Source organism: Nycticebus coucang, chromosome 3, assembly GCF_027406575.1.
Source record: "Nycticebus coucang isolate mNycCou1 chromosome 3, mNycCou1.pri, whole genome shotgun sequence".
Lineage (NCBI taxonomy): Eukaryota > Metazoa > Chordata > Mammalia > Primates > Lorisidae > Nycticebus > Nycticebus coucang.
Window position 1 is genome coordinate 46,091,662 of NC_069782.1, and position 15,855 is coordinate 46,107,516.

Below are 15,855 nucleotides of genomic sequence, written 5' to 3' on the forward strand. Positions count from 1 at the left end.
ACATATTTGACAGCTAAGTTTCATTAAACAAAACAAGGAAACCTCTAAACTTTTAATAAGAATACACTGAATTTTTAGATTGACAGAAAATTATATCTATAAAACTGCCTGATCCATATACTTGTATTTATTCAGATCACATTCTGTGTCTTTTATTATAGTTTAAGCATTTTCTTGTTAATTTCTGTGTATTTTATTTGTGTTAGTATCTTGCATAGTATCTTTCTTATTATCTTCTGGTTGGCTGTTCCCAATATATAGAGGAGTACTTTTGATGTTTTTTTTTTTAAGTTGATGAAGTTGATCTTGAATCCAGTAACCTTGCTAAATTTATTTAAGCAATTTGTTTGACCCTCCCTCCCCAAGATCTCATCAGCAAATAATAGCAATTTTAGCTCTCATCTTCCACATTACACCACATACTTCATTTATAACATTGTCTAGGTCTTATACTTATTACACCATAGCCAGTTAAAAATTGGCATCTTTGTCTTATTTCCATTAGTATTGCAAATGAATATAAAATCTCTATTAAATTCTATGCCTATTTACTATTATTTAATCTGATTTTTCTGTATTAATTAAGGTGCTCTTTTGAACTTTTTCCTATTAAGCAAATAGTGTATGTTTTGGAAGTATTTGGATATCAAATTAGCCTTGCAGTCCTAAAATAAACTTGATCAGGACGTGTTATTGTTACACAATTGAGTAGTTAATATTTTAGAGTCTTTATTCCTTAGTGAAGTGAGCTCGTGTGTACTTTTCGAGGTATGGTAATAATTGGTTCTAGAGTCAAGGTTTGAAGTGCCTCATGAAATGAATTGAGCTGCTTTTACAGTGCCTCCCCCCAGCCTTTCTTCAGCAATTTGTGCATAGTAAGGTAGGAATTAATGATTCTTTGGATGGTTGGTGGACTCTACTGAATTTACTTGGTTCTTTGGAGTTTCGGAATTAGAGGTCCTGGCTATAGAATTCCGCCCCACCCCCCACCCCCCCCACCCCGCCCCAAACATACTTACTGGTCTATTCAAGTTCTGTCTTGTGTCAGTTTTGCAGTTTGTTTTTTAGAGACAGAGTCTTAACTTTATCACCCTCCGTAGAGTGCTGTGGCGTTACAGCTCAGAGCAACCTCCAACTCCTGGGCTTGATTCTCTTGCCTCAGCTTCCTGAGTAGCTGGGACTACGGGCGCCTACCACAATGCCCAACTATTTTTTTTTGTTGTTGCAGTTTGGCCGGAGCCGGGTTCGAACCTGCTACCCTTGGCATATGGGGCCGGTGCCCTACCCACTGAGCCACAGCCACCACCTGGTTTTGTAGTTCTATATTCTTAAACATGCATGCATTTTATTTAGATCTAAGATTGGTTACAGTTTATGATATTTCAAAAAATCTGATTTTTTTTTTAAATTTGTTTTATATATCTAGTATAACTAGTTTTTGTTATTTTGGATCTTATTGTTTCTTGGAACATTAATTTTGCTTTTGATTTTCTTTGTATTTTTTGTTGCTCTAACTTAATGATTTCTGGCTTTAATGTTATTTCCTCTCTTTAGATTTGCCCTATTCCTGTTTCTAATAAAAATTGAGTGGTTCATTTGATTTTTATTTTTTTATCTGTGTTACTTAATACTTTGGTTTTTATAAATGTGTGTGAAGATCTATATATGGAAGTTGATAGCTCAAGCTTACTAATTATTAATTCAGGTTCCCTTTATTTCTGCTTACTGATGGTCTCATCTTATAGTTTCTGGGAATAGTATGTTAAAAATCACTAGTTTCTCCCTTTTTTATTAATTGTGGATTGATAACATTTTGAAGCCATATTGTCAGGTATATGATGTGTGATGTACATACCTTGTTCTCTTGTTCATTTTACTGATGTTTAATGTCTTGCTCTGTATTTTATGGAGTATTGTGGGCATAAATTCTTTTATCTCCTAGTATGAATGAATGTTGGCTTCTTTATTAGTAACTTCAGCTTCTTCACATTTCTTGAAAGTTGTATGTCATACTGGTTGTATGCCATCTTTTCTCTATTTTTAAGTTTATTTTGCTTTGCCCCTATTTTTAGTCCTTTTCTGCTTTCCATTGGATAGATCAGATTATCTTCTAGTTCTAAAGTTACTGTGTTCTGGGCGGTGCCTGTGGCTCAGTGAGTAGGGCGCCAGCCCCATATGCCAAGGGTGGTGGGTTCAAACCCAGCCCTGGCCAAACTGCAACAAAAAAAAATAGCCCGGCGTTGTGGCGGGCGCCTGTAGTCCCGGCTGTTCGGGAGGCTGAGGCAAGAGAATCGCATAAGCCCAAGAGCTGGAGGTTGCTGTGAGCCGTGTGACATCATGGCACTCTACTGAGGGCAGTAAAGTGAGACTCTGTCTCTACACAAAAAAAAAAAAAAAAAAAAAATGGCAGTGATGCCAACAATACTAAAGTTACTGTATTCTGGTTTTTGTTATTATGGTAGTGGCACATAACCTAATACCTAAGTTTATTTACTTCTATTGATTTCTTAAATTTGCTAATATCTGTATTGTTCATAAATGTATTTATTCTGGTCCTCTATTTTTTCTTTCAAGGCAACAGTGAAATTTACCAAGATATTTGATCACACCCATACCTTTATAATTCTATATAATCTCCTAGATTTGTGGGTTTTCCCCCCTCCTTTTCAAAAGTTGGTTTTAATAATATAACAAGTATTTGTGGCATGCCTTCTGAATCCTGGTATACCTGATACAGTTTTTATCTTGGTTTCATATATAACTAAGAATTTAACTGGCTATGAAATCATAAATTGAAATTTCTTAATTAACTTTAAAATATATAATTTATTTTTTTCTTGTTTTTGAAACGATGTTAGTCTGTTTTTGTTTTTCTTTGTAGGTTCTTTGCTGTTTCACTGAACCTCTTTAAAATTTTCTTTTATCTTTGCTATTTATAAATTTAATTAATATATTTGAGGATAGAGTAAAGATTTTCGTATTGCTTTAAATCTGAGAAATTTGTCATTCTCAATTCTTAAGATAATCTCCCCCTTCTCTGTTTATTAGCTATTGCTACTTTTGTCATTCATATCAGAGATTTTCTATTTTCTGTCTTTCATGCTATCTTCTGGGAGAACTTTTCAACCTCATGGACTTTTTCTTCAGTTGAATCTATCCTGTTTATCTTATTTGTCGATTATCTTAATTGCTGTATTTTTCATACTTAACATTCCTACTTTGTTTTAGATTTCTTGGTCTTGTTTCATATTAATATTTTTCCTCATTTCTAAATCTTGCATTCTTGTTTAAATTTTTAATCTGTCTAAATGCTTCTTCAGTTGATAATTATTTCATTCTTTCATAGAAATTATACTCTTGAATGTCTAGTTATTTTGGCCTTTGCGTTCAGGCACACTGGGCAATATATCAGTTAAGCATAATGATGAGTATTTAGGGAAGAAATGAAGGTCAGTCTGAGTTAGTGAGTTTAAGGAGAAAAGGGCAGGATGAGGCTAAGTACAACTCAGTTCCAGGCAGTTTTCCTGGTCCCTTTGGTTGTCCTAATGCATTATACGTAACTGAGTGGACAAGGTAGAGGCGTGACTACTTGAGGACTCCAAGGCAATCCAAGTTTCATCAACTCTTCATGTTATTCTAGGAACCCTGACTTTGAGCTCTTGTGATGAGTGAAGGAGACAATGATTGTTGCAGGGCCACAGCAGAACTCAGAAAGCATTTTTGGAACAATGCCTTCTTCCAGCTTGTCCTCACTGCTACCTACTCTGGTCATACCCTCTGCTTCTTGGTTGCCATTTACGTGTACCAAAGACAGCTTTCAGTCTTACTTTTCTTATGCGGGGGTGTGTGTGTGTGTGTGTGTGTGAGTCTAGAAATACTTGTTTCCTTCTCAATTCTAAAGTTTCTAGGGTTAGTTTTGGGACAGGGTGGCAAAGAAAGTCAAGCTCATGCTAGTTAACTTTGACAGAGCATTGTTTTTTACTTTTATGGGAAGTAGAAGATAAAGTCTTTAGGTGTTTGTTATTTCTTTCCAATAATCATAGTAAAAATTATTTGGTTTACAAAAATTTGTCTGTGGCAGCATATTTTAATCCTGGAGTTTGTATCTGATGTATCAGTTTCCTAAAGTTAGGTAAATTTTGAGTCTGAATATTTTTTGGATGGTAGAGGGATTCATTCTTCAAGGGACTCATAACCTAGAATGTATAACCTTTTAAAAATCAGTGCCCCGTAGTGAGTATGATATATGGATTATATCTCAAGAAAGCTGTTATTTTAAAGATCCATGTCCTTTCTTCATAATATAGTACATTCCTATTTAATGTATTTTCAAATTATAAGTTAAAGAGGAAAACTCAAATAGAAAATAATTGTGTAGGACATCACCATTTTCCTTAATACATGTATGCTCCCCTGCTTTTTTGTAATAACTGGTACAGGTGAGATACAGGTATTAAAAGAAAAATTCAAGCAAACATTGTTATTCTGTTAAGGTGGTTTGTCCGTGACTTTTAATGTCATAGCTATTTGTATTTTACTGTTGAGATGCCAGCAATAACAGGTTTAACACTGAAATTTATTACACTTTAAAGATTGAAGGTTGACAGTATTATTTACATTTTCTTATGCGTTTACCTAGTTAACTTTCCATTTCTGAAATATTTTATGGTTAAGAGATCAATATATTTATATCTATTGAGTTTTAATTACTTTGAATATAACTTTTGTTTCAGATAGGAAATCTGTCATTCACTAACTTGTATGCTTCAATTTCAGTATGACAAAGGAAGTAGGACTTGTTTCCCTGTGATGCTGTGTAACTGATTTCTGACCTTTCAGCTTGCCTAGGGTAGTTAAAAGACGAGTGAATGCTCTGAAAAATCTTCAAGTTAAATGTGCACAGATAGAAGCCAAATTCTATGAGGAAGTTCATGATCTTGAGAGGAAGTATGCTGTTCTCTATCAACCTCTATTTGACAAGGTAAATGCTTTCTACTGCTTTAATTTATCTGACATTCTGGAAGACAAGCTCTGGAAATACATCATATAAAAAAGCTTGCAAGTGGGGCGGCGCCTGTGGCTCAAGGAGTAGGGCGCCGGTCCCATATGCCAGAGGTGGCGGGTTCAAACCTAGCCCCGGCCAAAAACCACAAAAACAAAAACAAAAACAAAAAAAAAGCTTGCAAGTGTTTAGTCTTTAGACCTATCACTGAAATGGTTATTGGAGGTACTTGGGAAAGTTATCAATAGCAATTAAGGTTGTAATTAAATCTATAGGAGTGCTTAATGAAATATGACTAGTGTGGATGCCAGTGTCATACAAGCCTTTTTTAAAAATCATTTTAGCGATTTGAGATTATTAATGCGATTTACGAACCTACGGAAGAAGAATGTGAATGGAAAGCAGATGAAGAAGATGAAATTTCGGTTAGTATCAACTTTATTTTAATGTGTTTTTTGATGATATAATCTTACAAGTTGTCTGAAAAGTTAGTATTTGGTGATGGAGTATAATACATGTATTATATAATGAGCGGTGTTATTATACCTAAGAAATGGTTTCTTTTCTTTTTTTTTGGTGGGGCTGGGTTTTGAACCCACCACCTCTGGCATATAGAGCCGGTACCCTACTTCTTTGAGCCACAGTTGCCGCCCAAGTAATGTTTTCTTTTTTGTAAGATTGTGTAGCTAAGCTACTGCTCAACCTGGTACCATCTGTACCCAGTATCATTTTTTTCTTATATTTGTATAGTATTTAAGGTTTATAAATTCATACAAACTTTTCCTTTGAACCTCATGATGATAGGTGTAGAGTTTTTCCTGTTTTTTTCAAGTGAGGAAATGGAGGCTTTTAACTGACTTGCCCACAAAGAAAAATGGCAGAGCCGTAACAACTCTGTAGCATTGTATTTAATGGTGATTGTTAAAGAGAATGTAATATTTTGATTTAGAATAACTTGGGGTGAGGCACCGAACAAAGTTATCTTCCTTTTGCTTTTCCTGTTTAATTAAGTCTTTGTTTTTCAAGAAGGTTTTCATTTTTTTTTTTACCTCTACAATCGTTTTTCTTGTAGCTACAGGAAAAATCACTATAGTCCTAGTGATTCTTTGGAGGGACACAGCAGTAATTTTGATGAAATTTAGCTTTGCTATGGGTAACAGCAGTCTTTGCACAATCAGATTAAAACTTCTCTGGCTGAAAGTTATAATTGATGATCGTGGATTTGGGGGTTTCTATACTTTTGCCACTGCGTGTAGGTTAAGGGGAATTACAAGAGTTTATCAAGAAGTCTGATCCATGTATTCAATAATGTGAATTGTCACTTATAAGGAGGAGCTGAAAGAAAAGGCCAAGATTGAAGATGAGAAAAAGGATGAAGAAAAAGAAGATCCCAAGGGAATTCCTGAATTTTGGTTGACTGTTTTTAAGAATGTTGACTTGCTCAGTGATATGGTTCAGGTAATTTTATTCATAAAAACACTAGTTTATGTCAAGGGTAAACATCTGAAATAGAAATAGCTATGATGGACTGGGTGGGAGTCTGAGGTAGGTGGATGCTTGAGCTCAGAAGTTCGAGACCAGCCTGAACAAGAGTGAGACCCCTGTCTCTACTAAAAATAGCAAAAACTAGCTGGGTATGGTGGCATATGCCTATCGTCCCAGTTACTTGGGAGGCTGAGAAGCAGAAGGATCTCTTAAATTCAGGAGTTTGAGGTTGCTATATGAGCTAGGCTGAGGCCATGGCACTCTACCCAGGGCAACATATCTCAACAACAGCATCAACAAAAAGCTATGATGACTTTTCTCCAGTGTTGAACTTTCTAGAATGATTGCTTACTTTTGAAACAACTAATATCTGTAGTAAAACAATTATAGCTTTGACTAATGCAATCAAATAAATTACAGTTATTTCCAAAAATTACATAATAAAATGGTTCCATTGTTAATTATTCATTATTAACCGGCATTTTTTTTAATAGCCCTCTGTCTTCTGTGTTTACATGTTGAGGATAGGGAAGACAATCTTAGTTTTCAGTTGTTTGGCTCCTCAAAAAATCCTTTTCATCTGAAACCAAAACTATTCCACAAGAAATTTACACTTTAAAAGAATACTATAGAGATGTTTAACTCACAGTCGTCAACATTCTCTGAAACCATCACACATGTCACCTTCTTTGGAAAACTGCCTTTCAAATATTTCTTGAGCCACTGCCATCTGTCTTGTATCCACGTTGCCTTATCTTGTGACTGTTGAAAGTTACACTGCGGCTCAGTCGGTAAGGCGCCGGCCCCGTGTACTGAGGGTGGCGGGTTCAAACCTGGCCCCGGCTGAACTGCAACAAAAAAATAGCTGGGCGTTGTGGCGGGCGCCTGTGAGGCTGAGGCAAGAGAGAATCGCTTAAGCCCAGGAGTTGGAGGTTGCTGTGAGCTGTGTGAGGCCACGGCACTCCACTGAGGGCGATAAAGTCAGACTCTGTCTCTACAAAAAAAAAAAAAAGAAAAAGAAATGACCTCAATACAATTGCTTCTTTTTGCATTTCTGTTTTAGCAAAGTAGAAAAGTCTTGAGCAGGAGGAAAGGAACAGCAGCTGGAAAATAAAGCATTTACAATTAGGAAATATTTTTAAAGTAGATATGCCCAATTTAGACTTGGTTTTATATATTTCATCCCATTTAGTCTATATAACGGTGTAGTTCTCCACTTAGTCACTTTTTGTCTACTAGTGAAAGCAGACCCACAGTAAAAACTAGCTTCAGTATAAGCCACAGTCTGTATAGTTAAGTCTTAAAGTTCATAATTATATAAAACTTCACTAAAAATGTATATATCTCAGTCAGCTAGTGTCTGTAGTAATACAAACCCCAAAATGTCATGTTAGGTACTAATTTTTATTATTTTTTAATTTGAAGGAACACGATGAACCTATCCTGAAGCACTTGAAAGATATTAAAGTCAAATTCTCAGATGCTGGCCAGCCTATGGTAAAATAATTTAAAAATATTTACAGTATTATAATAGATGCTTACAGGTAGACAATGGACCTTTTTAAAAAGAAGTGACTGTTGGCTTGGTGCCTACAGCTTAAGCAGCCACATACACCAGAGCTGGCAGGTTCGAATCTAGCCCCAGCCCGCCAAACAACGATGACAACTACACCCAAAAAATAGCAGGGCGTTGTGGCGGGCACCTGTGTCCCAGCTACTTGGGAGGCTGAGGCAAGAGGATCGCGTAAGCCAAGGAGTTTGGAGGTTGCTGTGAGCTGTGATGCCACAGCGCTCTACCCAGGGCAACAGCTTGAGGCTCTGTTTTTAAAAAAATAAAAAAGTGACTATTACGCAAGAATGAGGGATGGAGATGATAAGAAATTGATACTTGGTACTGTTTTCATTGTATTAAATAAGTACTTATAGTATTTATTCCTTTTCTTCTTTCTGAATAAACTATTTTCAAAATTCAGACAATCCTTGATCCTGGATTAAAGTGGATAAAAATAATGGCAAGGGAACAAGAAAAAATACTTATTCTGTATTAAAAGACATGTGCCTGGAGTATTGGAGGGCCTCTACTCCCCCATGATGAAACTCCTCCCCAAACTACTAGTCAGCTATGTACAAAGCTACTATACTTAAACTAGGCTGTAGATGTTTATGATTGGGCTTTTTCTGTGTTCAGCTCAGGTTCTAGTTTACTATTTAAACACCCCCTTTGTGGGGTAGGTAGAGAGAAAAGGAGAGTTGGTTAGTTAAGATGTGCCCATCCTATTGTGTAAATATGTTTACAATTGACTTTACAAATTACTGTTCCTTTAGTTAAAACTTAATTTGTATTTCAACATTGTTTTGCTTTTAACGTAATTTAGAGTTTATCTGACAGTCTTTCCATTCTTGAAATGTTTCCATTCTTTTAATGTTGTTCTGAATTTTATGTATGTTTTTAAAAAACACAGGGTATGCTTTATTTACTTAAAGCATTGGCAACATTTATTGTTTAGGAATTTAACTAATTTTTATGCTTTATTTTGTTTTAAAGAGTTTTGTCTTAGAATTTCACTTTGAACCCAATGAATATTTCACAAACGAAGTGTTGACAAAGACATATAGGATGAGGTCAGAACCGGATGATTCTGATCCCTTTTCTTTTGATGGACCAGAAATTATGGGTTGTACAGGGTAAGTTTAGTGTTACTACTTTAAACAAAAAGTTACATCAGTTTTTGTTTGTACTTATGAGTTGCGATAGTTGGTATTTGCAGTTGCTTATATATATGGGTCATTAGGATAGTTTTGAGATCCCAAAAATCAAGCAATACCAGTAAGCTGGGCAAGTTGCATGGGTGGATCAGAAAGGATGCTGTTGACTTGTGTTTCTTGGAAGTGAAATAATGGACCGTAACAGTCTTTCTCAAAACGTTCGTAGTGACCAACCCATGTACATAGTTTATCTCTAGACATTTTATTTTCTGAAACGGGCTTAACCATTTTCCTACAATTCTCCTTGGGCCCATAATTATAACATTTTTGCAAAGGAGTGTCTCTTTAAATTTGTTACACATTCATTTTTAAAACTTGTTTAGAAATAGTTTTTCCCTTTATACTGCTACAGAAAACCTTTTAACCAGTTTCCTTTCTAAAAATTTGAAACGTAAATATAACATTTACTTCTAAAAATATAGCAACTATAAATGTGCTAAATGTAATAGCAGATTTTCTCCTTTGATTTGCAAGGTGCCAGATAGATTGGAAAAAAGGAAAGAATGTCACTTTGAAAACCATTAAGAAAAAGCAGAAACATAAGGGACGTGGGACAGTTCGTACTGTGACTAAAACTGTTTCCAATGACTCCTTCTTTAATTTTTTTGCACCTCCTGAAGGTAAGTACTATTTTAGTGTGGGTATTAATGGTTGTTTTGTAATAAGCTTTGTTTAATTTCTTACTCATTTGAATTTCTTTTTCTGTGTTTTTATAGTTCCTGAAAGTGGAGATCTGGTAAGTTGAATTGTTATTTATTGAATTATTCACTGTGTAAAAGCACCGAGTCCTCAATTGGAGAAGGGACAGTTGTTATGCATTCGACTGACCTGCATGGATCTGAAAAATTGTTCCATTCAAAATGGTTTTAGTGCCTCCACTGAAAAAGACAGTGAAATAAAAGGCTGAACATTTTCTTTTCTTCTGAGACTTGTAAATATTTCTCTGAAGAATTTAACTTGTCAAAACTATTGTTTTTTTCCTTAACGAAACCAGAATGCGTTCTTTTATACCATTTATTAAACTCTTAGCCACATTATGGTTAGAACTCTTTCTTGTGCTTGTTATTTCACTAGAGATACGGTTGTATATTTGTAGCTATATATGTTTAGATTGTGGTATATAATAAAGAATTATGAACTGTACCTACCATATACCCTGTACTTTCAAACAACCTTTAAAATGTCTGTACAGGTAGGGTAGGTATGTTTTGAATTTGGTCTTGGCCAGGTTTTTGAGTTTAAATTAACTGAAGTGTTTAATTAGATTTATACATATGTAGATTTAGAAATTATGTTAATTTGAATACTTTTGAATTAGAATTATTTTGGCTAAGGCTTAGAGAAAAAGGTGAGTATTTCTGTCTTTTAAGAGAGTAATAACTAAGGTTTAGTTCAGAATACCTTTTATAAGACAAAAAATGGAAGTATAAAGCAATGTGTAGAAGTTAAGTAAGAATTACTTTATAAGTATTAAGGTAGAGCTTCACATTGTTTTCATGTCAATGGGTAGGTAAAAACCTCCACCCTGTAATTTGAATTTCTTCCCTTAACATTTACCTTCCCCCTTTTTGTATTTTTTGTTAGATTATGTTGATGACACAGTAAATGTTCATGGAATTCATAGATGGTGGTACTCATTGTTTAGTATTACAGAACTTAAATACAATTATTTTAATTACGATGTCAGAACCATTTCTGTGTTGTATTTGCTATTGGATGGAAATCGTAGATTGAGCTTGTTGTCTTTATCACTTGGCATTAAGTAGACTTAAAACTGCAAGCTACTTGCAGGTATGCTTTAGGAAGTATGAAGTGATCCTCTGTGGTCTTTTATGTCCTTTTATTTGGCAAATATTTAATGTTATTTATGAACACCTAAGACTCGGGTTTGGGGAGGTGTTGGTTTTTTTTTTTTTTTAGATAGAGTTTCTTTCTATTGCCGGGGTTGACATGCAGTGTTGTCATCATAGCTCATTGCAACCCCAAACTCCTGTGCTCAAATGATCCTCTTGTTCATCCTAGTACACTCAGTCCTATGATTCAAAGGATTATTCCATTTGGTGTTGTCAATAATAATTTAAAAGGAAAACTGCAGTCATGTGACAAATTTGCTTTTTAATTTTATTGTTGATGGGCAGGTGTGGTGGCTCAGGCCTGTAATCCTAGCACTCTAGGCGGCCGAGGCGGGTGGATTGCTTGAGCTCACAAGTTCGAGACCGGCCTGAGCCAGTGTGAGACCTCATCTCTAAAAAAGTAGCTGAGCATTGTGATAGGCACCAATAGTTCTAGCTACTTGGAAAGCTGAGGCAAGAGAATCACTTTAGCCCAAGAGTTTGAGGTTGCTATGAGTTATGATGCCATGCACTCTACTGGGGGCAAGAAAGTGAGACTCTGTCTCCCCCCTTCCTCCCCCCACCCATTGTTGTTTAAACCAGAAAAAACTAGGCAACCAATTCTAAGTTTTATTTCCTACATTTTTATGTACGCTGGCCTGCTGACTCACTATGTATTATTGTTTTCTGAGACAGAGTCTCACTTTGTTGCCCTTGGTAGAGTACTGTGGTATCACTCACATCAACCTCAAACTCTTGGGCTTAAGCGATTCTCTTGCCTCAGCCTCCCAAGTAGCTGGGACTGCAGATGCCTGCTGCAACACCCAGCTATTTTTTTGTTGCAGTTGTTACCGTTGTTCAGCTGGCCCGGGCAGGGCTGGAACCTGCCAGTCTTGTATGTGGCTGGCACTGTAACCATTGTGCTACAGACTCCAAGCTGCTGACTTGCTGTTTATTAAAAACTTAATAAACTAGGACTTATAGGTAACTTCTTGATTACACCAAAGAGTCTCACAGACGCCAAATTAAATAAGTTATTAATAAGTTTTATGTTTTTTGTCTTCCTTCTTAAAACAGGACGATGATGCTGAAGCTATTCTTGCTGCAGACTTTGAAATTGGTCACTTTTTACGTGAGCGTATAATCCCAAGATCAGTGTTATACTTTACTGGAGAAGCTATTGAAGATGATGACGATGATGTGAGTGAAAATAATTTGGTGAGGGTATGGTAGTCAGAATTGGTAAGAAGTTAGATTTAATTTCTAAAAAGTAGGGCATAGAGTAATTCAAAATTAGGCTAATCAGCTTTTCCGAGTTATTAAGTGGGACTTTAAGGATCTTTGGATTGATTTCTTCTTAGTTTTAAACTTCCAATAGGAAGATTTCTCTGAGTTAGTGTCGCAGGTCTATGATGCTCTTATCTTTGACTACACAGAGCTAGAGCATTTTTTAGTGCTTTAACCTTTATTAGGAGGCATAGGGAACATCCAAGCGAATATTAAATCATGATTAAGGAAAACTTAGGCTGTCCTTAAAAATGTTTTAGATATCCTTATGCTAAATGGCAGTTAGATAATCAGTCACTTTACGGGAAAACATTTTCTCTTTTTAGATATTAGTTTATACAGTGGAGAATGCTATTCTCAAGTGTGTGTTATATTCACTCATAACTTTTTGCTATTTTTCCTTTCAGTATGATGAAGAAGGTGAAGAAGCAGATGAGGTAATGTTTACCAAATGAGCAAATAATTCTCTGTGTTTAAACACCATTTGAGAAGTGAATTGAATGACTTACATATTTGCTATAATCATTCTGTGATTTGGGATAAAAACATTTTGGAAACTATGATTTTAGAATTCTACAGCCAAACAATGTATGTATGAGGTTTCAATAAATAAATTGCAAAACTCAGCAACTTTTTTTTATTTCAAATAATTTTGTTCTGCTGCAGGGTTATCAGCTCTTTGAAGAAGTCAAAAGCTGCAGTAAACTTTTTCAACGTTGGCTGCAGTAAATATTTTCAATAAAAGCTGTTTGGATGTCTCAAGTTGTGTTGGGAAATTTTTCATATTAGAAGCTTTCAGATTAAATTCTTATCACCGAACTCTGTAATCATGAAAAATCTGTTGACCCGTTAGAGTAATTTGTATTAAACTTTCCATACAATATAAGCCAATTTTTCCAACTGTGTACCTACTTCATGGATGCATTTTGAACTTTAATATAGGAAGGGGAAGAAGAAGGAGATGAGGAAAATGATCCAGACTATGACCCGAAGGTGAGCAAAATTAGTGCTGCTTTCTATTAAATTTAAGGCAGGCTAATGTAAAAGTTGGTAAAAATTTATTTATTTATTTTTTTCCATTAAAATCTTTAATAAAGCCCCCTGACTGGGTAACATAATTTTTCCCCCCAATCCCACTGGCATTTTGAACAGTACACATAATTTCAATGGACCTTTCCTAAGAAACATTTTTTTAGTTCTGACTCTATTTTTTATAGTTTCAGGCTAAGTAAACCTTGGATTCTATTTTAATGGCACATTGTCTTGGGCATTTTTTTCAAACAGTTTTTAAGCATTAAAAGTTCATCGCTTGTGTTCTTTGTTTTTCCTCCAAGGAAAGCTTATAAACAGACGTCAGTTTTTAAAAGACCTGAATGCAAGAGGGGTTGGGAATCATCTCTCTTCCTGGGTCCTTTATAGAATCCCAGTCTACTGTTTACAGGGTTGGTAAAGGTCTTTATCTTCCACAAAGTATATAGTATATCATAGGATTCATTTGAAACATCAGCTTTCTCTTAGTGCATTCATTCATTTGCTTAATGCTATAAAATTTGATGATTTACCTTAGCAAGTAGGAAAAAATAAGTAAAATCAAGTTAAATATTCCAGCAGGTATGAAATACTACTACCATCTAAATATGAATGGAATTAGTGTCTTTGAATACAATGATCTATAAAAAGGCAAAACTAATTGATAATATGACTAACATAAATTGCTTAGTAATTTTGTGTTTTAAAGATTGTTACAGTGTGTCTCATTTTATGGAGTTAATTCAACAATGTAAGTAAAATTTGGAGTTTATTTTAGGATTTCAGTGACTTGCTAATATTGAATAAATAATATACCATCCTTGTCCTATGACCTGTACCATTTTTTTAATTTGGTAAAATCTTTGACAAAACAATGAGATACTGTGATAATTAAGGTAGTTAATTACTGTTGAAAAATTCACTGAAGCAGGTAGAAGAAGATAGATTGACTTGTTGTTTTCCTTTAACAGAAGGATCAAAATCCAGCAGAGTGCAAGCAGCAGTGAAGCAGGATGTATGTGGCCTTGAGGATAATCTGCACTGTAATAGCCTAAACACAACTATTATTTACTTACAGCCTTATGTTTTTGTATTTTCTTGGTAGACTTAGGTAATTTTTTTTTAAAGAATAGGAACTAATATTTTAAAAACCAGTTTGTTCTACCTAGCATTTTAACTGTTTTTTTTGCCATATATGTTGAATGCACAAATTCTTTCAGCATGTTCCTTCATTGCAACATAGTTTGGTTCCTTTGGATTATTTTCATTTTGTAGCTATTGGAACACAGCTGTGGAATTAACTGTTAAATGAAGCATAGTTTCCCCCTAATTTTTGTCCTTAAAGAACCAAAGTATTTCTTCAGCTGTTAGTTGAATGGGGTTAAGTCCACTTGTATTAGCTGTGCCTTTCATTATTTTGTTACAGAAATACAGTGACATAAACTAAGATAATTCATTATTTAAAAAAAAAATTGATGAATCCACTCTATGGTTAAGAATTTCCAGTATGACCATACCCGATAACTGTTAGATTATTATTGAATTTTGTATTTTAGTTGACAAGAAGTATAAAGCAACTAAATGCAGTTACCGAAACCACAGGGAGAAGAATAAAACCTAGGCTTTTCGAAAGTTAGCCTGGTAATATTTAACTGTACTTATAAATTTTATTTCCATTAACTAAGTATCTTTTTTTTGTGGTAGGGTCTGCCTTCTGCTTCCCTGGAAAGGATGAATTTACATCTTTTGACAAGCCTATTTCAAGTTTTTTGTTCTTGTTTGTTTGTTTGCTTGTTTTTGTTTTTGCAGTCTACAATAAAAATGTCAAATACACTTTTAGTTCTTACAAGATAATGTCTTAATTTTGTATTAATTCAGGTAGAAGCAAAGGCCTAGGTTGAATTAAGGGGTTGTACCCAGTTTTATATTACTGAAGGAAAAAGGTATCAACTTTGGGAGGGGTACTATTACATCTATTAATAAGCAAGTGTTAAAAAATAAAAAGACAAAATCTTAAATGATGTGATGCTTTTTTAAAAAGAAAATTATAAAGTTAAATTTCATTTTCTTTGATTTTAGAACTAGGGAGAAGGCCCCAAGCCTGTGGTATATACTAATTCTTAGTGCTTAAAGTATATATTTACCCATGCATCTGTTTACTCTATTAAAATGGGTAGTACTGTTTTACTTAACTACCTCACAGATACGTTAAGGCTTATTAAGTTAAATCTTATGAAACGTTTCTCAAAATAAAAAGCTCGAAATTTTAGGCCTTTTTGTATAACATAGTGTGATATTCAGCATTTTACTCATACCGTGCTTTGATAATTAAACTGGAAAACAAAGGTTAAGTACCTCTATTCTGGATTTGTGCAGGCAACACTCTTTCAGATCTTTGTGTGGCTCTTATTTATGTCAAAAGGTCCAAGGATCTTTTTCAGGTATTTTTGGTGA

General features: G+C 34.7%; 1 protein-coding gene across 4 annotated transcripts in view; it reads left to right on the forward strand.

Moving 5' to 3' along the window:
- The window catches only part of NAP1L1 (nucleosome assembly protein 1 like 1), a 35,288-nt gene extending 20,054 nt beyond the window's left edge, over positions 1-15,234 (forward strand). For 2 of the 4 annotated variants that reach the window (XM_053586543.1, XM_053586546.1), the window contains 12 exons: positions 4,840-4,981; positions 5,347-5,427; positions 6,332-6,460; positions 7,913-7,984; positions 9,033-9,172; positions 9,728-9,873; positions 9,970-9,989; positions 12,163-12,285; positions 12,780-12,809; positions 13,315-13,365; positions 14,373-14,444; positions 15,106-15,234. In XM_053586543.1, coding sequence (XP_053442518.1) covers positions 4,840-4,981; positions 5,347-5,427; positions 6,332-6,460; positions 7,913-7,984; positions 9,033-9,172; positions 9,728-9,873; positions 9,970-9,989; positions 12,163-12,285; positions 12,780-12,809; positions 13,315-13,365; positions 14,373-14,408 — 970 coding nt within the window. In that variant the 3' untranslated portion in view covers positions 14,409-14,444; positions 15,106-15,234. Of the gene's footprint in view, positions 1-4,839; positions 4,982-5,346; positions 5,428-6,331; positions 6,461-7,912; positions 7,985-9,032; positions 9,173-9,727; positions 9,874-9,969; positions 9,990-12,162; positions 12,286-12,779; positions 12,810-13,038; positions 13,135-13,314; positions 13,366-14,372; positions 14,445-15,105 lie in introns of those variants that run through there. The other 2 variants (XM_053586544.1, XM_053586545.1) reach the window with 2 other exon arrangements.
- Positions 15,235-15,855: the final 621 nt, after the last annotated feature.